Source organism: Cryptomeria japonica, chromosome 4, assembly GCF_030272615.1.
Source record: "Cryptomeria japonica chromosome 4, Sugi_1.0, whole genome shotgun sequence".
NCBI classification, from domain to species: Eukaryota; Viridiplantae; Streptophyta; class Pinopsida; order Cupressales; family Cupressaceae; genus Cryptomeria; species Cryptomeria japonica.
In genome coordinates this window covers 566,053,702-566,081,320 of record NC_081408.1, presented here as the reverse complement: position 1 = coordinate 566,081,320, position 27,619 = coordinate 566,053,702, and the positions used below count along the sequence as shown (strand labels likewise).

Genomic DNA, 27,619 nt, shown 5'->3' with positions numbered 1-27,619 from the left:
CTCGCCCGAGAGTCTCCCGCTTTGGTCCCGTGCCTCTCGAGTCACCTGCCCAGCCTCTCAGGTCCCCTTCCATCCTATCGAGTTCCCCTCCGGACTCTCGGGTGTCCTTTCGGCCTCTCGGGTCCCTTGCGCACTTCTCGTGGTAGGGTTACAATTTGGACCCATTGGTAGCAAGTCTATTTTCAATGGCCATCCGAAGACCTGGAACCACAAATTCTACAGGGACCACGGTCTACTTCCCGTACATAAGAAGAAGAAGAATAATAAAGATTTTGAAGGCTGCGGCCTTCCACACAAGGTTCCAATTGTTGTCGACACAAATGATCTTGGGATTATCTACGTCACCGAGGTTTGGGGCATCTCCCTTCCAATATTCTCTGTATTCCGGTAGGTACACCTCCTCTGTTGCTTGCTCTGGTTCCTCTACTTCGAGCCTGTAGCTCTGGAACATTTCGTAATCCTCCATCTGCCAGTGGAAGAGCCCGTTCAATGATCCCGTCTCATCCTCAGAGCACTCTCCTAGTTTGAGGATCCCTTCGTCATTGGGCTCCCTGTAGCCCCAACCTTCGTTCCTCAGGTCGCCTTCTCCTTCACCCTCTGATTCCGAAGATGATGCCAGTTCCTCACTAACCAACTGTGTCCCGAGGTCTATGATAAACTTCCTTCCTCCATTCTCCATAGGCAGAGTGTTCTTCTTCCAGTTGTGGGTGGCCTTGGTTGCCACCAGCCACCCTCTCCCTAAGATCGCATCGTACCCTTTTTTCTTTAGTGGGATTACCACGAAGTCCAGTATGAAGGGTTGCGCCCCGATGGTAACTTGTTGGCCCATCAGTGTCCCGATGGGTTTGATTCCATGTTGATCTGCTCCCAGCAAATTGAATGTAGATGGCCACAGCGTCGGCTTCCCCAGCTTCCGCCAGGTTTTTTCTAGAAGAACATTCACTCCTGATCCACCATCAACGATGGTATCGGTTAGAACGGTGCCAAGGATACCCATCTCCACAATGGTCGGGTTCCTTCCAGTGTTAATTGCCAGCAGCATGGGGTCTATTGTAGACCCCCCAGGAACATTTGTGCGGTGGTTGGTATTGGTGCGTGGTTGGGAGAGATTATTCAACAACGCCGTTCGTAATTGAGGCATCGTTTGGAGGAGGTCGTGTACCTTCACAGGCACCTCCAGTTTTAATTTTAAAATTTGATTTAGTATAGCATCCTCCGCCTCTAGTCGGCTGGAAGTACCTGCCGTACCCTTCGTCTTCGCCCTTTCTCGTATCTCTTTCTCAATTTCTTCCCATGCTTCCCGTACTCTTCGCTTCTCCGTCTCCGGGTCTGGGCACATTGCATGTCTGGCTTGGGCGCGGGTTACAACCAACACTTCCTCTTCTTTGGTTTCCTCGATATTGAGCAAGTTGACGCCGGACTTCAGGCAGGTGGCGTCTTCGTGGTCTCCCGGTCCGCACCATTTGCACAAATATTGTGTGGTCTCTCCCTTCGGGCAGTCTCGGGCGAAGTGCCCCCACTGGTTGCACGCTCTGCATTGTACCATCGGTCGACCTTTGGAGTCGTATTGGATCCGACTCTTTGTATTGTTATTGTTGTTTCGTCCTCCCCACCGGTTATCTTGGTAGCCTCCCGATGTTGCATTGTTGTTCGCCTGGGAGCTGCTGGTACCGCTCGATGTAGTTGGTTGTTCCTGCGTAAGCAATACTTGTTGGTTCCGTGTTTTCATGTTGTAGGGGCATTCCCTGGTGGGATGCCCCATCAACTGGCATATATCACAATAGGCCTTCTTTTGGCAGGAGCCTTTCGTGTGGCCGTCCGTCTTACATTCCGTGCACCAAAGCTCCCCTTCGTCGGTCTTGCTCGGACCTCCCTTCATAACCTTCAGCTCTTTCATCATCCTCAACATGTCCTTCTGCAGGGCTTGCACCTTTTTGCCGGACTCGCCATCGCTGCTACTTCCCTCGGAAGAGACATCATCCTCGGACGAGCTATACTTCTTTTTCTTCTTGGATGTCTCGGTCTCGCTCTCGAGATCCATCGCTCTATTATATGCATCTTCGTACGAGGTTGGTGGAACAATTTTCATCTTCTTCCGGATGGAGTGTTTCAGTCCCTCCACGAACCATCTCTTTTTCAACCCATCCGCTAGTTGACTCTCCATTTTCCCCAACAGTTCCTTGAGTCGCCGACTATAGGCTCAAACCGTCTCATTCTTGTTCTGCTTTGTGCCATAGATTTTGGCGACTATTTCATTGTCGTCTTTGAGGAGGCGAAACTCTATCCCGAACTCCTTCTTCAGGTTGGGCCATGTGCCGACTTTGGTCTTATCTGTATCGGAGTACCAGTCGATGGCACTCCCCTTAAGGTTGCTGGAAATTGTGTTACCCATTCGTCCAGGTCGGTAACATCGTTCGCTAACCATATGTTTTCGCAAGTGCGGCAATGGCGGATGGGATCTTCCTTCCCCTCGCCATTGAACTTCGGCAACTTCTGTTTACTGGCCATCCCACCGCTGGGTCTCGCTCCTCTGGTGCCTTGTGTGCTTGTACCTGGCGATCCTCCGCCTCTGCCTCCTGCACCTGACCCTCCACTGGTGGGTCCTCTGGAGAAGGTTGTTGACCCCGAACTGAACAAATTGCCTCCCGTACGGTACCCTTGTGCTCCCTCGGCACCGTCAGTCGTACCGTCACCTTCGGTCGTCTCCCTCCAGTTGTCCTCCGAAATGGACAAGTTCTTTAGTAGGTCTCTGGTAGCATCAATCAGGTTTAGATTTCGCCTTGTTTGTTCCACCAATTCTTCGCGACTTCTTGCCCTACGGTGGTATTGTGGCGAACTGTAGAGTTCTCCTTCGGCACCCTTCATGACTCCTAGGTTCCCTTCGGGCAACCCTACGACAGTGTAGAGAGTGTAATTCTCTCCGTCTATCTCTGCCTCCGCAACCTCCGTGACACCTCCTGGGTTCCCTTCGAGCAACCCCTCGGCCGGTCGTCCCTCAGCAAGCTGCCTTAGCCTACGCCTTCGTTCTATTTGCTGTCTGAGATTCAACGCTCTGTGTGCCACTTCCCATTCGTCACTTTGTATCTTTTTATTTTTGTTCTTATTTAGTATATTTGGCATAAATCACTTCCGTACATAGCAAGCACACACCATGTACACAAAAAAACTTTTATTTTATTTTATTTTATTATTTTGCCTTTCGGCCACGATTTATATCAACAGTGTGCTAGGATTATTATAGGGTTCAATTTCCCCTTCGCCTCTTGCCATTGTGCAGCGTCGGCCTCTGGGTTAATCTCACCGATGGGTAGGCCCATCATGTCCGTATGCCATCCGCTCCTTCCTTTCCCAAGTATGTCTAGGCAACGACGCCAAATGTTTGCCACATACGGGTAAACGATTAAATGCAGAAAGTAAATGCACAGAACATAATGGAAATATATTAAATAACCAGTCTTTGTATTAATTCAACAGGCCCTGTACATCAAGTGCTTATAACATTACACCAGACACGACTATCATGATGATACTAAGAAGGAACAGTATGCAATATTTAATACCCGAAGGGGTGCGACCAACCGTCGCGTCCAATTGCCCTTCGGGACGACTAACTAACTGACTGCCGTAACTCATTATTACCGACGACAACATAACATAATGATTATTCCCGTCAACAAGAACAATCCGGTAGGAAATGATGAGAAAGGAAAACATAAGGTTGATGATATCCAGAAGGAGCATGAGAAGAAATGGGTTAGGAAATTTAAAGATCAACCAGCAAAGACAAACAACCCGGTTATTGAACCGACAGAGCAGAATGTTCCTGCACCGGCAGGAAACTCTTCCAGTAACTAAGGCATTAGCCTTAGGGGGAGGCAAATTAATGATAGATCTTGCATTACCCCTGGTAGTGGTCTGAAAGCTTGTTTCAGATCTTGGAGAAGTCAGTCTGAAGGTTTTTCGGTATTCAGATTATGGATTTTGAATCCGGTGTGATAGGCAAGCACGCATTTATGTCAATGTGAAATTAGGGTTTTCGCAGAATAAGAGGGAAATGCTGGTTTATTTCTGATCACAGAGCATTTAGAGCGAAGCAGAGCGAGTTTAAGGCGATTCAAGGCGATCAAGAGCATTTTCAAGGAATTTCAGTGCATTTAGAGTGGATTTTCAAGAGCTTTCATCGACGAAGGTTGTGAGGTATTTTATCAGTTTCTGTGCTATCTTTTGTTTGCAATGGCTTCTGGATCAGCTCCCGCTTCGGTAGGTTTGGATACCCTTGTTGTTGTTGACATCAAGGATCATCCACGCTGGGTTTTCAAGCAATGCCCTCAGATTGTGAAGGTCGATGATTCAATCAACGCGTTTTCTAGGGTTCCAGACGGAGTTCTGTATATTGAAGATGTTCGTGCATATATCCGTTGCACTCTGGAGGATTTAGGTTTTGCTGAAATCAAAACAATGTACATGACAAATCTGTTGGATAGGAAGGGATCGATGAAACTGGAATTCCAAATTCTGAAGGATCAGGGTTTCACAGACATTTTGGAGATGTCAAAATTTGAAGATGAAATGATCCGGTATGTGTTGAGCCGTGTCCACGAGGAATTCATGTGGCTAGACCGACCTTACAAAATCACCAAGAAGGCTATTCGTGCAATCACCGGTTTGCCCTAGACTGGTCATACTCCCAGAAAGAAGAAAATATCTAACAATGAGGTGGAGAAGTTAATTGGTGCAACTTTTGACAACCGGTCAATGAGGATAAGCACTATCAGAGACAAAGCTGTTCAATTTGCAAGTATGATCATCGGTTACAAGGTAACCCAGTCAAACCGATTGAACTCTGTTTCCAGTTCATGCATTTACTCTGCTCATAAGATGGTCAAAGAAAATGATAGGTATGATCTTTGTCAATGGATGTGTGAAGAGCTAATTTTAAACCTAGGGAAGATTAAGGGTAAGAAGAAAGGTGTTTTCCGGAATGGCAACCTTCTTGTTTGCTTGATGCTTTTCTTTCTGAATGAGTTACCGGGATCGGGTAAAACACAATGGGCATTTGATATGCCGGTAGGGAAACTGTTGGTGTAAATAATTATTCATCATGGATATTATTACACTTAAGTTTACTTAGGATAATGCATTTCATAGTAGTTTGGGTATGAGACACTTGGGTGTTTGTGCCACATTGGGATAGTGTGTGTAGGAGAAATTCCACCTCTTATGGTGTTGATCTTGTTGTTACACTCCACTCTTGTTGATACACTCCACATTCAGTGGGTGATCCACCTCATGTGGACTATTATATTATTTCTCCTACCTACCCACACCTATTTCCTACCTACCCTTGTTTCTTATTGAGCCACATGTCATGTTTGTGTGCTCACATATCCCTAGCCTTGCCTATATAAGCAAGCTCATCTACATTGTATGAAACAACTGTTGAATTGTTATTATTGATCATTTTCTATTGATGAGAATACAGTTTATTCTTGTCCCATATTATGTCTCTATTTTGTACATTTCATTGAGCTCTTGATCTTGGCAAAATCTCACATGGTATTAGAGCCATTGGGGCTTCATTGATTCGTCTTGAAAAGGCATTATTGCGACGTCAAGAGGCAGATTTGAGGAGCAACATCTTTTGGAGGCGTCCTAGACCAGATCCGACCCCGCCATTGCGTCCAGAAGGCCGTTTCCATGAATTTTGGTTATAAAGTCGGCCTATTTTGGTGAGAAATTTTTTTTTCTCCAATTTTGCTATAATCGTACGGATTTCGAAAAAATTTTATATTTTTCGAATTTTTTTTTTTTTTCATTTTTCTGAAAAATCTTTAAAAAAAAAATAAAAAAAAATAAAAAAAATAAAAAAAGTTCTTTTTTGGGGGGTCCGCAGACCCCCCCCCCCCCGTGACCCCATACTGCAGGTCTGCACACCCGTACCTGCCGCTGAACTCTGCAGGTCCGGACTTGTGTACGCTGCCGACGCCGTACTGTCCACACGCCGTCGCCCGCGCCCGTCTCCTACCGGACTCTGTGTCAGTCGCCTCGGCTTCCGTCCTCCCGACGGCTGTGTCAACCTACCTTCGGCACTTGCTACCTCCGCCTCTGGCGACGCCGACTGCCGCCGGCAGAGACCTCCGGTCACCGCCCGCCGGCCTCCGTGCCACGTCACCCAGACCGGCAAATCCCGCGTCCGCCACGTGGCAGGCGGCCACTGGCGCGCGGATTAATTCGTACACACAGTCAGCAATCCGTACACAGCGCCACATAGACTTCTGTACACATAGTCACATATACAGTCAGTTGTCCGTACAGTACGGACACCCAATCAACAGATAGGCGAAGTTTTTGCGACGGTCATACGGTCGTCAAATTTAACCCAGTGACTTGCTGATGTTAGCGCCACGTCAGCAGTTTTCAAAAATTTGGCAGGTCCCTCTCATTTGCATTTTTGATTTTGCAGTTCAACTTCAAATGGCCATAACTTGCTCATTTTTGCTCCTTTTTCGGTGCAATTTTTTTTGAAATGGGCTAGAATTTCGTGCTCTCCGCAGTGGTGAAGAAATTTTTTGATTTTGATGCACGGGTTTTTCAGAAAATGCAGTTTTTGGTGACTGTACCTGAGTAATCTCAGTTTTTGCAACTTCAGAGGCTTCGTTTGGGGTCATACAACCTCCTTTTCAGGTGCCATTTTTTTTTGAAAGTGTGTATTTTTTCGTCTACTTTCACATGATGCTATCAGATTGATGCCATTGTAAGTAGAAATTGTACTTTTAGATTTTGGCCATTCTTGGCTCTCTTGGTACTTGTATATTTGCTTGAATCTCAGTTAGATTTATTGCACTATTGATTGAAGTCTCTTGTATCTCATTTGAGAAGTTGTAAAATTTGCATCATAAGTCCACTTTGCCTTGTTTTGCAAGTGGCTCATTGTAATCGCACTAAGTATAAAGTGCCAAAATCATCACTTTGGGGGGGTACTTTGATTGAGTGAATTTGGGGGGGTGTCTCTTGTGCTTTTTTGCTCTTGTGATCCTTCCTTTTTGCTGCTATGGGTTCTTCTAAGTTTCCTCTCTTAACTCCTCATAATTATGCTACTTGGAAAATTGATGCATGGAGTAAACTTATGGAAAAAGGACTCACTCATTACATTGATGGAACTATTGTTGCTCCAGCTGATCCTAAGGTTGATCCAGTTGGTCACTTAGATTGGCTCACTAAAAATATCATGGCAATTGGTACCTTAAGAAAGTATGTATCAAAGGATCTCATTTTTCATATTGAGAAATGTACTTTAATCAAGGATGCTTGGCAAAAGTTTCAAGACTTGTATGGTCAAGTTGATGAGATTAGGGGATATCAAATTGATAGTGATCTCACCATGTTAGATCCCAAGAACTTTGATACTATACAAGATTATGTCACTAAGGCAAATGAGTTGAGGGCACAACTCAAAGATTGTGGCATTGATAAGAAGGATACTCAATTGATATTCAACTTGATAGGCAAGCTTCCACAAGAATATGCAGCATTTGTTTCTAGTTTCCAAACCCATAGGATGACAATGGGTTCAAGCTACACAATGCCTACATTTGATGCTTTCAATGAAATGTTGATGATGGAACAAACTAAGTTGATAAGCATGGGCATTCTTAAGGCTTCTAAGTCTCAAGCATTAGTGGCAAATCAAGGGAACAAAGGAAATCAAGGAAAGGACAATTCAAACAAGAAGAAGTGACAATCAAAGCCTAAAGAAAAAGCACCATCTTCTCCACAACAAGGAGATTCATCCTCTTCCAAGAGAGATAACTCACCAAAGAGGGAGAGACCTACTTGTGCTTATTGTAAAAAGATTGGTCATGAGGAGCATCGTTGCCATTCTAAGAAGATTGATGAGCTCACACATATCATCAAAAAGCATAACATTGATTTGCCTAAAGTGTACAAGAAGGATGATTCATCAACTTCCACTTCCTCACATTCAAAAGGAAAAGGGCAAGCATTCATGGCTTCTACAAGTGGAAAGACTCACTCTTTTGGAACAAGAAAAGGAAAAGCTCTATGTGCTACTATCAGTCATGATTCAGAGAGATGGCTTCTAGATTCAGGGGCTTCTCATCATATGGCATCTTCGCAGTCTATGTTCTCTACATTTGAGCCTTGCACCATGCCACAGATTTTGATGGGCAATCATACATACATGGATGTGATTGGGAAAGTATCTATTGACATTGGGGATAACTCCTTCAATGATGTGTTGTGTGTACCCCACTTGACAAACAATCTCCTTTCTATCTATCAAATCACACATGGCACAACTAAGAGAGTTGTGGAGTTCACACCTGACTCAGTTTTCATTAGAGACTTGGAGACTAGAGCTATCATTGCGACTGGGGTGGTTGATCATGCATCTCGGTTATACTCCTTTTCAGATTTTGTTGATGATGATGATTTCACATTTGATGATCCTACACATTATGATCACACTTCTTGTGATGGTTCAGATTTTGAGGAGAACTTTGGGTACTTGAACATGGGGATTCACACATGTGACCCCATTCTTGAGTCTTGTATTTCATCTCCTCATATTGATATCACATCACCTATTGCACCTGATGATGTGGATAGTGCGATAGTTTTGCCTTCATGTGATTCAGTGCAGCAGGATATTCATTGTCTTCCAGCTTTAGATTCATGGGATGATTACTTGACAGACATTGCAGGTTTGTTTGTGGAATCCTACATTGCAAATTTGGGAGACATCATTGATGACATTCATCTTCTCTTTGATGAAGGTGATCCTTCTTCGATTGTTGCGAGGGAACACTCTAACCCTCTTGTTCATTCTCTACATGATCATTCTTTCGAGGTTGACATGATTGTGGATACTTATGTACAGCAGTTGGAGGAGGTCTCTTTATGTTTTGAGGAGACATGTGAGTCTTTGGGACATGTTCTACATCCATCTCCACTAGATCTTGGAGTGCCTTTTTCAGCAGTGTGGCACAGTTTACCACCTTTGGAGGGGGTATCTTTCAGCATCGACATGGGGACATTTGAGCAGTTTTCAGAGATTCCATTCATCATGAGTTTTCTTCATACATCTTCCCTTCATGCTTGGGGAGACTTCATGGATACACCTTTGGTTTTGTTTCTTCCTAAGGGGAGGAATGTTGTTCGACGTTCGTGGAGTAGTTTCTTCATACATCGAGCTTCTATCATTGGTGCAGATTCTCCATTGAGGGGGGGTCACAGTTTGACTTCTCTTCTTCTCTCATATGGGGGGGACTTCTTCCTCACGTGGGGTTTTGTTCCTCACATACTTCTTTGAGAGTTTTTTGTATAGCTTTCATCTCTCTTTTTGGGGAGGGTTTTTCCCAATTGGGTTTTTCTCTCTTTCCCCACTTTGTGAGAGATTTCATTGCATTGGTTTGCATGCATTTGCATTTGTACATGGGTACCTAACATGGCCTCGTAGCCGGGACCCATCTTGCATTGCTTAGTTGCATTGTAGACTTAAGTGCATTCCCCTAAGTTGCACTTAAGGGGGGGTGTTGGTGTAAATAATTATTCATCATGGATATTATTACACTTACTTAAGTTTACTTAGGATAATGCATTTCATAGTAGTTTGGGTATGAGACACTTGGGTGTTTGTGCCACATTGGGATAGTGTGTGTAGGAGAAATTCCACCTCTTATGGTGTTGATCTTGTTGTTACACTCCACTCTTGTTGATACACTCCACATTCAGTGGGTGATCCACCTCATGTGGACTATTATATTATTTCTCCTACCTACCCACACCTATTTCCTACCTACCCTTGTTTCTTATTGAGCCACATGTCATGTTTGTGTGCTCACATATCCCTAGCCTTGCCTATATAAGCAAGCTCATCTACATTGTATGAAACAACTATTGAATTGTTATTATTGATCATTTTCTATTGATGAGAATACAGTTTATTCTTGTCCCATATTATGTCTCTATTTTGTACATTTCATTGAGCTCTTGATCTTGACAAAATCTCACAGAAACAAATAAAAAATGCTATAAGAGGCTTGGGACAGGACAAAGAGAGGGACTCCATTTTATGGGGTTATTTCAAATCATTTCAGAAGACAATGAAGAAAAGAGAAAGAGTGCCTAAGCATATTGTTGATAAATACTCTACGAAAACTGCTTTATGGTGAAGAAGGATGAAACATTGATGGAGGCAATGCAACCACGAAAGGTTTGGATCATTGAGATGGGCTATGAGGTTGATGCTGAGATCTTGGACTTATATGCCAAGACTCTTATTGATGCCCCGGTTGATGAAGTTGAGAAAACCTTTGGGACAACAAAGCAAAAGGAATTCGAAGTTCAGATAGGTTTTAGCAAGAAGAAGAGGGAAGGAAAAATCAAGAAGGTTGGGGAAGTTGTGTTCTCTGAAATCAAACAGATCATAGGACTAGCAGAAGTCTCATCTCCGGCAGCAGTTCAGACTCCACCTACAGCAATAGCCGGCAAGGCTGTATAGAAGAGGAAGAAACCGGAAACTTCTATTGCCCCTGTTGAATCCGGTTTTGATACTGATGTTGTGCCCTCAAAGATTCCCAAGACTTACATCAGGATACAGAGGAAGAAGCCTGAGGAAGGAAAGAAACAAAAAGTAAAGGTCACCCCTACAGCAGCCCCAAAGAAAATTTTGAAGGAGAGGAAACCCACAGAGAAGAGGAAACCGATTAAAGAGTCTACTTCTACTCTCGGCAAGAAGAAGAAATCAGATATAGACATGGCTCTCGAATCCGGTAAGAGTATTGAAGTCATTCCTCCTCTCTCAATTGCTGAATTTATTGATCAAATAACTAAAGATGAAATTTTGAGTAATATCCAGCATTACTATGTACATATGGATGATAAGGAACAAATGGAGATTGAGGAAGCAGTTTTGTTATACTTAGATATATATAAGAAGGCATTACTTGAGATTGAAAAACAAATACTGGGAGATTTGTACAATAAGCTAGATGCTAGGAGATTGTCTGCAGTTGAAGAGGATAAATATATAAAGATGCATGAGTTATTGACTGCTTGTGGTGCAATAACTGATGAGGAGTTGCAGCACTGTCTGGAATATGCAAATAAAACAATTTTCCGGAGTAGACACCGACATGTGAGTCTAATGGTAGGTAGAGTAAATGAAATAGTTAAAGGAGACCCATGAGGCATGGGTAAAATTCTTTGTAGATAAACCCAATTTCTTTACTCTACCGGTATTCCCTCCTAAGTCTGGTATTCAAGACATCTCAGTTGATGGTAAAAGGAAAGGTATACTATGTTTGGATTCACTGGTTTTGGAACAGAAACTAACAGAGGATATTCCTCCCCAGTATCACCTGTACATAATATAGAGAAACTGGTAGATAACATTGAAGTTGTGCATGATAAGCAGGATAACCAGAACAAAACATTCCAGATGTAGAGGTTATTGATGTGGATACAGACAATAAACAGGTTGAGGATATTGAACCTCCGACAACAAATGTACATAAAAAAGAGGTTAAGGTTGAGCAAATGCATATTTTTCCTTCATTTTTTTTTGATTCTCTAGGTCATACAAGGATCTAGGAGAAGAGCATATTGGGTTTTTGAGGAAAAATATTATCTATCTATTAGTCTCAAGTCTCTTAAAAAAGTCAAAAATTACAATGAGCTATAGCAGACAATACGACTTTGATACCATATTAGATTTTGCAAGAAGCAAGATATCGAGCTAGGATCTGATGCCATTTGTAGATCACATGCAACTCCACTCGTCAGATGATTAAAATCAAAATAGTCGAATGAAGAGAAATATGGAATGAGGGAAAAATAGAGACAAAGCAAGAGAAATTGTAGAATACTCTCGTTATTTTCATCGAGCTATCACTGAACTTGTGAAGGTGAGAGGAGAGTGTTGTATATATAGCAAAATAAGGGCATACACATCCAAGAGGTGCATTAACTCCTACTTCCCATAAAGGTGGGAGGTTTTACCTACTTGGTAAATGCCAAAACATGTGGCATAACCTCCTTAGATGAAGATAGAAAAGGAGTTATGAAAGGTTGCACATAAAGCTAAAAGATAGTGAGAAACCCAACTGCCCCATAACCTACTCAAGTAAGGATAAAATAGTGGTTATGAGAGGTGGCACATGAAGCCAAAAGAGGGCGTGTAACTCAACTACCCATGTGTGGGAGAGAGAGTGACACATGTAGCTGAAGCATTTCACCACGTGTCCTCATATTAACCACTCCTAATAACCTAAGCAAGCTTAATGATGTGTACGGATAAATAAATACCCCTGAACATAAGTAAAATAAAAAACCTACACTAACACACCGTGAGTAGATCAAAGTCACAAATCCTCTTGGATCAGTCTTCTCTATTGCTACAAATGAAGTATGAAAGGACTACACAACTTAGAGAAGAGCAAATTACGTGTTTTAAGAAGCAAACTATATTGATTAGAGATCTTGGTTAGATAAATTGACAAAATAGGGGGCCATTGTACCATAAGGAGTGTTAACATTTAGATGATGGAACATGATTATTTTTGCAAGATGCATTAGCATCATCATTCAAGTTGCCTAAGCAAATACTCCAACTTGGCATTGGATGACACCAGCCTTGCTCTTGACTCCAACATTAGTTTAGTAATTGTTGAAAAGACGATGGTTACACATTGAAGATCCACTATTTCATTTACCATAATTATTTTCTTTTCTCATGCAACTTCTACCCATCTGTACATGCATTTTATACAGCAAAGGAGAGGGGATTTTCCATTGTCATATATACCCCCGCAAGAATATTTGTAGTAGTCATTAAATCAAGCAAAGGCATCAACATGGACCTTGGCATCACAACATCAGATAATGCAGTCTGCACGCTTTTTCATGGTTCTGCTCGTATCTCTTGAAGTGCACCTGATGTTGGTGTATAGAGATCCTACTTGTATTCTGTGGTGCTTGCAATATGGACCATTCTATATTAAGTTGTGTCAGAAGACAAACAAATGGCAGTGCAGATTGTTGTCCATAGTTTAATGCAGGTTTGTACAAAATCCTTTTTTGTTTTCCAGTTCAACCTTTTGTTTTGCCATTTTGTTTTTTTTGATCTATGCAAACTACTGTGACTCACTACCGTGCAACGTGCACATGATGTTTTATATGGCCTTATGATAGCCACTGGTTCCGAGATTCAAATTATTATTAGTATTTTGATTCAGGTGTGATGCATTGTTAATATTTTTACATCATTTTCAGCTTATCTTATAGAACACAGATTTTTGCAGTTGACAGAATTGCCAGTAGATAGGCAGCCAAGTTATGATATTGAGCAAGCAAATAAGAACACGGATGAAAGAATTACCTTTGAAAACATTGGGGATATAGAGATTCAGGACAAGTTGGCAAGGATTTGGTAAGAAATTCATTTCTCATTACAAGACAATTTGTTTTCTATCAGTTTTATAGTTTTTATTGAATTAATGAATGCCCATGTACTGAGTTAGTAGTTTAAGTTGTCGTATGTGTGTGCAGGGTCGATATAGGAAATTCTGATCCGTTGACTTTGGATGTGTTAATTAACACTCTTAGATCTTTGAGCTCAGAGTAATTTTTTCACCTTTCTTGCTCAGTCTTTGCATATGGTTTCAATTTTTGGATCTTCCGTATGAAAACTTGCATGGTTCATATTTTTTTACAACACTTATGTTTGAACTTCTTTTTTACTGTTTAAAGCCTTGCTAGAAGCTTTATTGAATGTCTTATGGCTGTAGATCATATGCTTGTTATATATTGATAAAATCTTGTTAATCTGGGTAAGGAGCTCCAGATGCATAGAGAAGCACAATTAGTACTTAGTGGGAATAGGCATGGTCAGAGGATTCAGAATTGACTGCAAAAACTTACGAGTCAATGCCTAGTCAAATTAGTACTTCTGAATATTTGGGCATTGATCTGCCTGGTGAAGGGAAATCAATTAAAGGGTCAAAAAAGACTACATTTTTTGTCATTTTTGCTCTAGTTTTGGGTGCTGTTTTCATCGCATCAAAAATCATATTTTTTTCCACTGAGTGAAAGATTAATGAGTTGGGAAGTCCTTTCCAGCTCCAGAGTTGATATTTTCATCTGTTATGATTACTAGTTTGATTATTGTTTGTATCATCATCATGTGATGGCTATTTTTTTTGTCTAATTAATGGATTTCCACTCTATGGAATTGTGTCAAAAATTTTCATGTAAATTTTGTACATATTTGTACTTGACATGTTCTTTTGAGGATTGGTGAAGTCATAAAAAAAAATCATAATGTTTGTCATGTATCTTACAGCTTAGCTTAGCTTGTTTATGAAATAGATAATCCAGTTGCTAGGCCAATTCATGCTTTTGCATTTTAATGTTCTCCACTCCCTTTGCAGATAGAAATGGACTCTGAGTTGAAGGCAAAAATATATATATATTTTTTTTGCTCGGTAATCGCTTTTGACTGGAGCTATGAACCAGTGGGGCCACAGAGGGGGACCCCATCCCCGAGTACATTGTCTTGCATGATGAGGTTAACACCTCCGTATGTGATCTCTGAAATCATTTTTCACCTTATCACTCCAAGCATGCCTTATCTCTCCACTCCTTTTATCTTCTCCAACATACTCCTTATATCTCCCGCTCCTTATCTCTCCACAACATCTCTCCCAATGTCTCCCCTCCTTATACCTCCAGTCCATCTCCTTATCGCTCCATTCTCCTTATCACTCCATTTCAGCTCCTTATCGCTCCATTTGTTTCAAGCCAATCTGCCAACCATCAGCCACGGGTCAGTCTTGCCAACACAGATGAGGCCTAAACACCTCGGGGTCCTTAGTCAGCACCGTAGACAGAACAGGAACCGCGAAACAACGTGAGGCATTAACTCCTATCGCCAGATTGGAGAGCAGCACTGAAAGATCCCTGATGGATCTCTTTTACCAATCTGCTGTAATTTTTATTTATTTAAATTGATTTTTCCTGCTTATTAATATTTTCTTTCAGAAATAGACAGAAGTTGCAGAAGGGTTGAATTCTTTTTGTATTTTGATGATTTTTCAACAAGTAAATAATGAAGTACAAGTACATGAACAAAGTACTGAAAATGAAGTTCATATACAGCCAAAACAAATTCGATTCAAGGCAGATTTCTGAATATAAAATCAAATATTTGACCAGATGAAGATTTCCAATAATTTCAGGAAGATTACAATCAGGAATAATTCCAACCTGGATGCTGAAAGAGTAACATAACTAGGAATGAAGTTGTGGCAAGATTCCAGCCCTCCAAGTGCTGCACGTGGGAAGGAAAGTGGCTGCCAGGTACAGCCGTACGGCTGCCAAGTACACCCAACTGGTTAGAAACCCCAAACCCCACGCTGAACTCTGTCAGAATTGCTGAACCTCCAGAAAGAATGCCGTACAATCTCCAAGATGCTAATAGCTGCAAACAAATCCAAACCACTGTATTGGGGGCTACGTCCCAAACAGGCAAGGCATTGGGGTTGGCGTCCCAGATGCTGAAAAGCTCTTCCAGAGCCAAATCTCAAATCCAAGATGTAAAATGTGTAAAAGATAATAAGAATTAGGTCTCAACTTCCTTATAACACCTTCCCACTAAGCTCAAACCCTAAAAGTGACTCAATGGGGCGTTTAGGGTTAAAATGTTATATTTCTCATTTTAAGTTGTCAAGTGCATAGAAAATGACCTTTTTTCAAATATAAAGAAATCCGTTCACCGAAAGGATCTGAGTCAAAAGAGAAATATTTAGAAAAGTCCAAGACCTTTCCAACGAGCTATCACACCAAGGGATACGCATCCAGATGAGGCCAAAAACCCCTTATCACTCCAAAATGGCTATAAACATAGCCTTATTTAAATAATTAAACGCTAACTTAAGAAATATTTAAATATATTAAAAATATATCCCAAATAGCTGTAGAAGGCTCAAATGACTCCAAAAACCTGAAACGGAATTTGCCACCTGTCTGTGACTGAAGTCGGAAATCATGGATCAACTGGCAGTCTCATCCCTAAAATCTAGGGATGCTCCTAGAAACTAGGAAACACACCCAAATCTCCTGAAACTGAAACCATCTAAAAGGTCATGAATAACCTCACGACCGGCAACTGTCACGACCTCCTAAAATTTAGGGATACCCCCTAAAATCTAGGAACTGCTCCAAACTGGCTCCAAACTGCCTGTAAAGCCAAAATCCAATCACTATATGCACTGAATGAGTCCCAATCAACCTTTGCTAGCCTACGAGACTCCAATGATAGGCCAACTCCTCCGTCTCCGATGTCCACTCTAGAAAGGGGACATGAAAAGCACGGAAGTCCAGGCATAGAGCAGGGTACAAACGGGCGGACACCAATGCGGAAACCAACGAACGGGCAGAGACTCGAACCTGAGACCCACTATCAACAGTGGGATGCAACATGCCGTTGGACTGCGGGGTCAACCCCGAAGGCAAAAATATTATAACACATCAATTGTAGAGCTAAATATAAATGAAAATTCTAAGCATGGGCAAGGGGATCAGCTAGGTCATTGAACATACATTGATCATCCAACTCAAGGGCCATGTATACCTAGGACTACTCTAGTCGGAGATAAGCTCCAAATTAATGTAATAAATTATCAAATGAACTTCAAAATGATCTACCTATCATTCTTTCATCTTTAGGTTCTCCTAGTGGACAGTACTTTAGTTTATAATACATTGATTTCTCCTGTATAGCATTTTGTTAGATGCAATTTTATGGCTTAAGTTTCATCCATAAAGAATGTTAACTTTCCTCATAGAAGAAATATTTGCCAACAGCTATGCTTTTCATACCTAGAGAAACACTTAACACATCACAATAGAACAAAGTTACAAACTGTTATAGAAGAGTTAGAATGCAACCCATGTTACACCTAGGTGACATATGATCCTTAAGTTATGCCATTCATATTCTTCCCTCACAACACCAGTAGTAAAGAATAACGATTACTCTAAGTGCTCCATAAGAGCCTCACTTCTATAATTAGTCCTGGATCCACTGACCCTATCATAATTCTACTGGAAGATGGCGTTCCTCTGTTGTTCTATCACCAGTAGTAAAGAATAACGATTACTCTAAGTGCTCCATAACTGCCTCACTTCTATAATTAGTCCTGGATCCACTGACCCTATCATAATTCTACTGGAAGATGGCGATCCTCTGTTGTTCTATCATGCTATTGTATTTGGTGGCTTCTCAGGCTATTTTGAGGCCCACTAATGGATCAACAGTTCTATAATATGGATCTAACTTCAAGCAACTATTATTTGTTAAATTACTTTAAGTATAGTTTGTTGGATCTTTCTCTGACCCCACAAACATCTTTACAGAATCTTTCACTGTTTTTTTGTGCAAATGTGTTTCTTTATTTCAAAAACTTGGGCTAAAAAAATAAGGCAGCTTATAGAGTTGCAATTAGTTGCAATTTCAAGCAGTACGCTGATTTGTTCTTGATTTTCATTTAAATATCTATTTTTTAATTATTGACTTTATTTTCCTAGTTTCTTCATTACTCCTTGTTTTTGTGTATTTTTTTAATATCTTACCAATTAGTTCCATTCATCATTATGTTGGTAGTATTTATGAATTGAAATATGAATATGCAAATATTTTTGGATGTGGACGCTTTGAACACTTAGAAAACAATTTTAAGCACAGGGATTTATTTTATCCCTTCAAATTTTATTGTGTGAACAGAAAGCAGGGCTATTGTTTAGTGAACTGAAGCATACTTTGTATTTTCTATACAGTTATGTTCTTTCTACAATATTTTATTGAGAGAATGTTGTTTCCAATTGGTCTTTGCCCTCATGTATTCGAATAAATAAAATAAAAAATCTCCTTTGAAAGGACAATATGGAGATGACTGACTTGGGGCCAAAATTATAGTTTTATACCTTTTCATGTCACAAATTTCCTTATGCTGTTCGTGTGGTATATATTTCATAGTTAGCAGTGTTTATCAATTTTTTCTTCTTTACATTTTGCTGTGCACTTAATGTGCATTAATGATTTTTACAATTTTTTTTAATTTTCACAAGTAATTCACATTGTGGGAGTACAGTGATAGAACGAGTTTTGTTGATTTTTCTCTGAATTACTTGTAACAGATATATAGGGATCAAGCAATTGGTTTTTGGTGGAAAACGCTGGGGTAACTGGAAAGAAAGAAAGGCATCTTCAAAAGTCAAATCCAAAGTATGGAAAATTTAAATTGTTTAATATAAGTTGTCCACAAACTCAAAGTCAGCCATACAGTTGTTAGCATCTTGTACTTGTGCAAATGCGAAAGGTGAAATGCATATATGTTCAGCAAGCTTATATCCTGTTAGGACTGTAGTGCTTTTATGATGTTTGTTTGTTTCCCTTCTGTTCTGACAAGTCATCGTGGATTAGTTGTCTATTTTATGACAGAAAGGTACTGGAGCAAGTATGACATTTGTAGGAGGAAGGAAATTTGCATGATATGATGCTTCCAATTGCACAAGAGTTGTTGCAAGGCTAATAGCACAATCTTGCTATTGTTGCTTGGTGGACTAATTTGTCTTCAATTAGGCCTTTGATTTTCTTTCTAGATTTTAAAGGTGCCTAATATTACTCTTAAATTAAAAGAATAGTTATGCTTATTGTACACAGAAGTGGATTGAAAGAAATCACACCCCATAAAGACCATATAAGGCACACCCGAGAAAGAATATAAATTATCGAATTGGCACAATTGATTTTATTGATTTTTTCTTGTTAAAATCGTAATAATGAAAAGATAAAAATAATAACAAAAGTAGGCATCAGGGCAGCCAAGCTAGCGAAGGAGAATCATTTAGCATTCTCCAAACATACCTGACCAAGAATTATTCAATTCCAAATTTGAGTGGGACTCTGCATCTTAATTCTTAGCTGGATGCCACAGGCTCATGAAATAGTAATGCACAGTTTGAAAATTTGTCATCCCTAGGAGTAGTAGGCTCTGTATTCCCTCAAAGGGATGAAGGTCCTTAGTAGAGGGATAAGAACCACATATTGCTTCTAAATGTTCACCTTAAACGTATCTGTTGACATGGCCTAGAGTGGGATGCCAAGGAGAGTAAAGGGGTATCCTGCTAATTGTGCCCTAGGCATTCCCCAATGTAGTTGTTTAATGTATTGTGGGCCTCTGGTTTTGGTTTGTTTTTATGAAAAGCATGAGACCTTCAAATTTCATAGCATATAGGTCATGTTATGCGTGTTTAAATAGGTTGTGCAATTTCAATTTCCAATAAAGTAATGAGATGGGCAGCTAAACTACATTCATGCTTGGTGATCAAGGCATCAAAAGCTAAAAGAGAGTTAAGACTTGCATTGTATAGCTTTTTCTCATGAACAATGAGCCTAAATCAATACAAATTACAGAGTTTTTGTATGCAAAGGGAAGATGCCGCAGGCATAAAATCAAAAGTCGATTCTTTATTGCATGTGATGTATTAGGAAGAATTTTCCACAAAGCCACAATTTATGGTGGTAGATATTCGTATGAGCCAAATTGGTATACTTAGTAGTGTTCTAGTATGAAATTTAAATTTGAAGAACTATAATTCCAACTCTTTAGTGGGGGAAAACTCTTAATCCTGCAAACTGGTTTAATTGAGACCATATGCTCATATTTGTTACAAAGTGAAATAACTTGATCTTGGACAAACTCTTAATCTTGCAAACTGGTTTAATTTGAGACCATATGCCCATATTTGTTTCTGAAAAGAGAATTGGAATGAAATATCCTTTAAGGTACTGGTTATTCATCACAATTTTTTAGCTACGTGGCAACCTGCTTGAGCTGCCTAGTTGTCTAGTTGAGCTGCTTGCTTGGTTAGTTGAGTTGCTTGCTTGGTTGAGCAGCTTGCCCGTGTCTAAGCTTCTTGGTTGTCAGCTTAAGCTGACGATGTGTACACCTCATTTATTTTATGCCAAATCAGTTTTAATGCCATATCATCTTTTGAATTTTCAAAGGGGTTGATGTTTTTGAAATCTATATGTAATGGCTTAGAAATTAATTAATATGGCAGTTACAAATGAGGCGACTTCAGATTTCCTTTGCTATTTTAGCTCCTTAACCATGAAAGGTTATTGTCTTCATCATGAATAAAACCATTATAATGGATGCATGATTTTAAAAAGATATCATGAGCTGGGTTGGTATTGTGTAACACATATGCAAAGGAGTGGGTTGTAATGCAACATCCGTTATGGATTGAACATGGCAAGGAATATGTGGCGATTGTGAAATACACCACTGAAAAGGCGTGGGCAATTTAAACAAATTAATTGAAGTTTCTGTTGAAAGTCGTGGGCCTCCACGTACGTGTTGTGTTATGAGTCCATAATGAACTGGAGTGGGTAAAGTTGTGAGGCGTATTGAAGAGAGGGGTCACGGTTTTAGTTTGGTTATACTAAGAAATTTGCTAGTGGTATTGAAGGAAAACTATAAACTATACCAAAAAATCGATGAGATACGTCGTCGTGAAATTGCTAGAGGCAGTCGATATATGGTGTGAAGCCTATAGTTGAAAAAAATAGTTTGTGGATTGAATAGACCAGGGGTGTGCCTTAACAAAAAAAGGTAGATGAAGTCGATAGTCACATCAAAAAGTCAACAAGCTACAACAGTAAGGACAAACCTCGAATTGGAAGTTATTATATGAAGATTGTAGGTTGTTCCAATATGAGAGATGAAGCTTGAAGCTCAATGAACATCTAGATTTGATTTTATCACTACTATAGGTGTATGTGCAAAACTAAAAGGTTTGAAGATCATTTGTCCAAGTTTGTCTAAGATTCAAGTGCATTTTTAGTCTGTGAGTTGGTGCTCAATTTGAGGTTGGTGCCTTAGAGAATCAGAGTTGGTGCTTTGAGAAGAGTTGGTGATCTTTGGGTGTTGGTGCTCTTTGTGAGTTGGTGCTTATTTGTAGTTTGGGCTGGTGCCCAATTTCAGTCAATAAAATTCATTTGTGTGCTGTGGTTTTTTACCTGAAAAGGTTTTCCACAAGAAATTTTGGAGTTTGTGTTTTTTGTTTGCTATTCTATGTTTTATGTGGTTCATTTTTTTAAAAAGTTTATAATATTGATTCACTCCCCTCCTTAGTATTTCTATGTGCTCTTCATATAGTTCCTTTTCTTACCAAGACATAAATTATGGTGGTAAATGTGGATGTGAACCACTTTGGTAAAACTTAGTGTTGTTCTTGTATGACTATTAGGTTTTAGTTTTAGGAACATGTTGTTTTAATCATAGTTGAAAAACTCTTACTCGGCAATAACTCTTTTGGCCCAAAATTTTTCAAAAATTGGGACTTGTTGAAAACTTGGGAAAAATTTGGCAATAACTCGACAATTTTATTGAACATTTTATATACTTAAATGTTTAAAAATATTTTTCAAAAACACAAATTATTGAACGTGTTGAGCATATTACTAATTTCGATCATATATAAATCAAAATTAGAATTTAATGCGTACCATAGACCAAGAAACAAGTTCAATTCTAAATGAGTTATAATGCCACTTCCACTAGCCATGTCATATGTAGAAGTTGCCTCATCTAAAGAGGTTTTTGGCAACTTGTGCAATAATGTCTAAGTAGGCACACTCAAGAGTTATATGGCAATTCCTCATCACCCCCTCATTGTAATCAAGTTTTTTAGTTGGCAAATTCCAATAACTAATGTGGATTTGGGAGTGGAGACCCCAATGAGGGGTAGTGCTCCTCATGGCGGTCTAGGGGCAAGCGGTGTCAAGGGGCAGTGCCCCTTGTGGGGGTTGGGGGTAACACCTCCAACGAGTTCAAGGGACAACACAACCAAAATTAAGGCCTTTGAAACCTTTACCACCAACAAAAATCATGTTTTTTTTTATTGCAAGCAAGAAAAAATAAATTATATGAATTTGGATTTAATACCAAACTCACGATTTTTTGCATTTACTCAAGAGTTTTATAGGAAAAAATCGTTGACAGTTTTTGGTCAGGTAACTCGCCTAGCATTTTGACTCGGGAGTACTTGTGAGTCAAAAGAGTTTTTGGAGAGTATTTCAACTATGGTTTTAATGTCTCGCAGGGATTTGAGTAAATATTTACTCTACAAATTGATTTAATTTTAGACTTAGTATGTATATTCATTGCAAAATTAAACATCACTCTTGTCAATGAACTCCCATTTCTTACCAAGACAGATAATTTATGGTGGTCGATATGGATTTGAACCAAACAGGAAAAACAATAGTATTCAAGAATGACAAGTAGGTTTTAGTTTATCACATTTTAGTCCCAAAACTTTTTGAAAAAATGAATTTTACATTTGGTTGTCTTAGCAATTTTTTTAAATATGATACGTGGAATTATGAATTTATAAATTGTATATGAGCTATCCAATAGTTTATATACTTAAAAATGTGTTGAATTAGTTATTGAATTGAGATTGTGAAGTCCTTAAGAGTTTGGTCTAGCGGCAATTATGGGGTTATCAAACTTATGTTGATGAATTGTCCCCATTTCAAAACCCTAGATTGGGGGTGTAAATATATATATATATGTTGCTTCATAAAAAAACAACCCTCATATTTTTGCCATTCCATCAAAAGATAGCTGAATTGAAAATTTCAATTTGAAAGCAAATAAAATTATAATTTAGCCAAAATCTACATGTGAATACGAATTTATAAATTATATGATTTTAAACTACATAATGCACATCCTAATAGTAGCCTACCAACCTTACAATCAAATTTCCCATCATAGTTGAAAAGGTATAGAAAAGACATATGGTTCAGTTATTATAAGTACAAATTTTATGATCAAATTGGATGAGATTTTCTCAGAATGATTTTATCACTTAGAAATAGAGTAACATAAGTTTAAAGTTAAACTAGACCACTAACTAATGTGTGTTTGGTTTGTGTGTGTCTTCCAACCTTCCTGTTGTGAGGTATTCACAGATCGCCCCATTGCAAATGGGGACCCCCACTTTTCTCTTTCTAGGGTTAGTCCTTTTGCTTTCTAGGCTGTCTTAGAGTCTTTGCTATTAATCTTTGCATTGAAGGGATATAGTTTCTCAGGTAGCTAGAGAGTCATCATGTCAGGTTGGTCTCCTGAGTGGAGTGAAGTAGGACATCAAGTGTTGCAAAAATGATTTAAGATTGAACAAATTGGGCAAAGTTAGGTGAAAGGACTAATTCAAGAATCTTTCCTAAGGATGCGTACCTTGCTCCCTCGCTCGAGTGAAATTTGCCCAAGTACCTTGACCCCATACCTTGCTAAGGACATGAGACCATGTACCTTCCAAAGGTCATAGAGCGAATTTCCTCCATAGGTACTCTCAAAGGTTAGATTGATGATGCTTTCATGTGGAAAGATTGAAAAACTTAAGGCTCAAATCGATGAGGTAGAAGAAAGAGGAAGAATTTTTGAGTTATGTCCTTCTGAAGGTCCTAGAGCGAACTTGACCTTGTCCTTCCAAAAGACCTAGAGCGAACTTATTTCAAGATGACGTACCTTCCTAAGGACATTGAGTGAAATTCCTTGGATAGGTCCTAAGGCAGATGTTGAATTGATGTCCTTGGAGAGGACATAGAGCGAAATTTTCCTTCAAGTCTTGTCCTTCCAAAGGACCTAGAGCGAACTTCCTTATTTTAGATCTTGTGCTTGGAGAGGATGAAGAGCGAATTTTCATTATAGGTCCTATCCTTCCTAAGGATGAAGAGCGAATTTTCATTATAGGTCCTGTCCTTCATAAGGAGGAAGAGCGAATTTTCATTATAGGTCCTGTCCTTCCTAAGGACGGAGAGCAAATTTTCATTATAGGTCCTGTCCTTCCTAAGGACGAAGAGCGAATTTTCATTACAGGTCCCGTCCTTCCTAGGACGAAGAGAGAATTTTCATTATAGGTCATGTCCTTCCTAAGGACGAAGAGTGATTTTTTATTTTTATCAAGAGTTATGTCCTTGCTAAACACATAAAACGAAAATCACTCTAAGGTCATGTACCTCCCAAGGTTCCTGAAGCGAAATTTTGATTTAGGTCTTGTCCTTGCTAAGGACATGGAGGGAATTATTTACCTTGACCTTGTCCTTCCAAAAGACCTAGAGCGAACTGATTCCAAGATTCATGTCCTTGCCAAGGACCCAAAATGAAATTCTCAAAGGCAAGCATTTTTGACACCTAAACTTATTCAAAATGTGAATTGCTAAAAGGAGAACTATAATGTGAAGTCAGCCAACATGGGAAAGGTGATTTGTTATTTTAAAGCCAGTCGACCTTATAATCAAAAGACATGACCTTTACCCCAAGCGCCTATAAAGGAGAAGTTAGAACATTCATTCTAACCATCAATTCAAACATTCTCTTCTCTTCAAATGCGAATATGGGAGTAGAATTAGCGAACTGCAACAGAACATCAGTGAATTCCATCAGCATAAGGTCGAATTTCATCATTGGAGATGCAGGTCTAATCTTTGGGAGCAGGTGAGATTCATCATTTGAGTACCAAAGAGAAGCCGATTTGCTCAGCCAACAAGCTTATCAGCCAACAAATTCACCTTAAGACAACCCAGATTTGCTCTAGGACATTAAGTTTGCCTTCCACACAAAATTCATTGATTACTGTCAGCCCTTTGATTAGATTTAGAAATAAATCATCAAAAAAAAAATTAAAGATTAGATCAAGCTGTATATCATGTGTGTTTGATGTGCAATTGTTCATTTTGCAAGAGGTAAGGAAAGAGATCAAATGGGCCAGGTTGAAGGAAGATCAAAACAAGGATCTCAAGGAGAAAATTTCAACACCAAGGACAAGATACAAGGAAGACCTCTTCAAGAAGTTTCATCAACATCAAGAACACCTCAAATGCATGAAGAAGACTCAAAGTGCTACTAGGTTGAAAAACTTCAAATATTTTGCAGCTGCAAGTAGTAGAGCGGGATATCTTCAAGGTTCTCATTCTATCATATTGACATGGGGAGATCATAAGATGGCAAAGGAGAGGGACTTAGTTATATCAATAATTCGCATCACCACTACTTCAAACAAGCTAGATAATGTTGAGTATCAAGAGATATCTCTTGATATCTCTTCATGATGATGAATCTATCCAATCTATAAAGGTACAAGTTAAAGGTGGCATCCTAGTCATCATCCCAATCACCATTCACCAATCAGGGAAGGTCTACCTCATCAAGTCTTGATTCAATGTACCAGACTCACCCATGGATGCACAAACCCTGATGTACCTACCCTTGATATTTATTGGTCCACACTCATTGAATGTAATTTTCTCATTAGTTAAGGAGAGTTTGTGGTAAGAAACCCTAATTATGGTTTCATTGTAAAATCTTGGCCATTGATGGAGAATCAATCCTAGCCATTCAATGTAAATGAGCTCTCTATATAAAGCTCAAACTCTTCATTTTAAAAGGTTAATAGCGAATATTTAGTAGCAAGAGGAGAATAGAATAGGGGAGAATAGAATAACAATTCGAATAGAAGTTAGATTAGGAGGAGAAGGCAAAAATTGTTGCCTAAGTTGTAAATGAACTCCATTTTCATTGGAGTTATGGTGAAGTGTGTTGTTTCTTTACAATGTGCATGGTTTCTTGTCGGATCTTCATGTTAGATGATAAATTAATTAGATTGAATGGAAGAATTTGTTGAATGCATTCATGTGGAATCCGTTTAGTCCATACCACTAGTCTCTTGCTGATTGTAAGTGTGCCTTGTGTGGTCAACTGGAGTGATATGAGCCTAACTTTGAATCGTTATACGTCCATTGCTTATGCATTAACTTGGATGGTGATCAATGTTCGATGGTAATGATTTGAATATCTTTGAAACCTCCTTAGAAGATTGCACTGAGCTTGTGTCAAATTGTTTAGTTTGATGGTGAGACCTGGCCCAGTAGGATTCCAGCTAATCATTCAACTATCTTCTTACATTCTAGGCTTTAGAATAGACTCTCTTAAACCCTTCATCTTTTGCCTTTTTTTCAATTCAAGCTAGTTTAGGATCAAAAGCATCACCATATAGCAACATCAGATGATCGACTTCTAGCAAATCAAACATTTAGGCATTTGAATGTAAGTCCCCTTGTGATTCCATCATAATCACATCAACCAACGAAGCTTATCCACACGTAGTGACCCTACATTCATGAATCTTGGAGTCTTCTCAAGTGATCCTTAAGCCAATCTTCAACATTTGAGAGATTTTGTTCAAGAGAGGATAAGATACTTTAGGTATTTTATTCTGTGTTCGCATGTGCATAAAAAACACATCAATGCTTCCCCTTCATTTATGGGAGCATTCTTGTTACGAGGCTATTGGTAATGCTATTGGCAGATTCTTGAAGGTTGATGATTTTACGTCCTCCATGGGTCATTCTACCTTTGCTCGCATTTTAATCGACATTGACATCTCTATGCCTCTCCTTGGGGACATGGTTCTCATGGTTGGGGATAGGCTATGGACTCAATCATTGGATTATGAGGGCCTCTCCTTTTGTTGTCGAAGATTCATTTCAATGAGTCATTTAGCTTCAGATTGTTCTCTCTCTCGCCATAAAGGTGCTACTACTTGGTGCAAATACGCTCCCGTTGATCATTTGACTGTCACAGCTTCTGATTCTGATGATGATGGCTCCTCACATGAGGATGAGAACCCCTCTTGAGATGAGGTTGTGCCTCTTACTGTCGATGTGGTCTCTTACTGTCGCTTTTGTTGTGGCCTCCTCTGGCCTTGAGGCTTCTTCTCCTATTGATCATGTTTTGTAGCAACGGTTTGCTCCTGGTGAGTCTACTCCTGATGCTATTCTACAACAACAGTTTGATCCTTGTTATGTTGTTTCTAATAATAGTATTGCTTGGATTGTTGTTTGTCGTAGGTGAAAAGGGAAGTCTCCCCCCCCAAAACTCCCCTGAATCATGTTCTGGGTGTTTCTCCTCACTCTTGAGTCGAGTCCTTTTGGGTTGTTACTGGTTTGGCATACCTTTAACAATGGTTCTAATTTCTTGTTAAAGGCCTGTCTGATCTAAGTTTGTTTTAGGGTCAACACCCTTGTTTTGTTGCCTTTCTTTTTCCGCCTATGGGTTGTTTGTATAAAGGGCCAACACCCTTGTTTTGTTGCTTATTTAATAAAAAATAAACTATTATTGAAATAAAACTCGGTAAAATCCAAAAAACAACTTGATTTCTCATTGAATTTAAGAGCTGGTATGTTTTTGTATTGCGTGATAATAAATATTATTTTACTCAAGCTTTGATACCAAATTGGTCAACTTTTTGTTGAGTGGAAATTGAATGTGCATGTCTATGGGGCATTAAGCTTACAGGGGCTTGAACAACTTTTTTCTGGTGGATGATCTTTACGTCTTCTTAATTTTGAGATCGATGTTAGAGAAATCAAATTAAAAGTTATGCATGAATATGTGGAGATCCAAAAATTAGTACCATTTTGTTTGATATATTGTCAAAAATGAAGTTGAGGGGCTTCTTTGGT

The 27,619-nt window shown here is 39.5% G+C and overlaps 1 protein-coding gene across 2 annotated transcripts in view; it reads left to right on the top strand.

Moving 5' to 3' along the window:
• The window catches only part of LOC131036112 (uncharacterized), a 73,132-nt gene extending 54,295 nt beyond the window's left edge, over nucleotides 1-18,837 (top strand). The window contains exons 4-6 of one of the 2 annotated variants that reach the window (XM_057967927.2): nucleotides 13,313-13,450; nucleotides 13,570-13,641; nucleotides 18,217-18,837. In XM_057967927.2, the coding sequence (XP_057823910.2) occupies nucleotides 13,313-13,450; nucleotides 13,570-13,641; nucleotides 18,217-18,319 (313 nt within the window). In that variant the 3' untranslated portion in view covers nucleotides 18,320-18,837. The remainder of the gene's footprint in view (nucleotides 1-13,312; nucleotides 13,451-13,569; nucleotides 13,642-18,216) is intronic. The other variant, XM_057967926.2, reaches the window with a different exon arrangement.
• The last annotated feature ends 8,782 nt before the right edge of the window (nucleotides 18,838-27,619 follow it).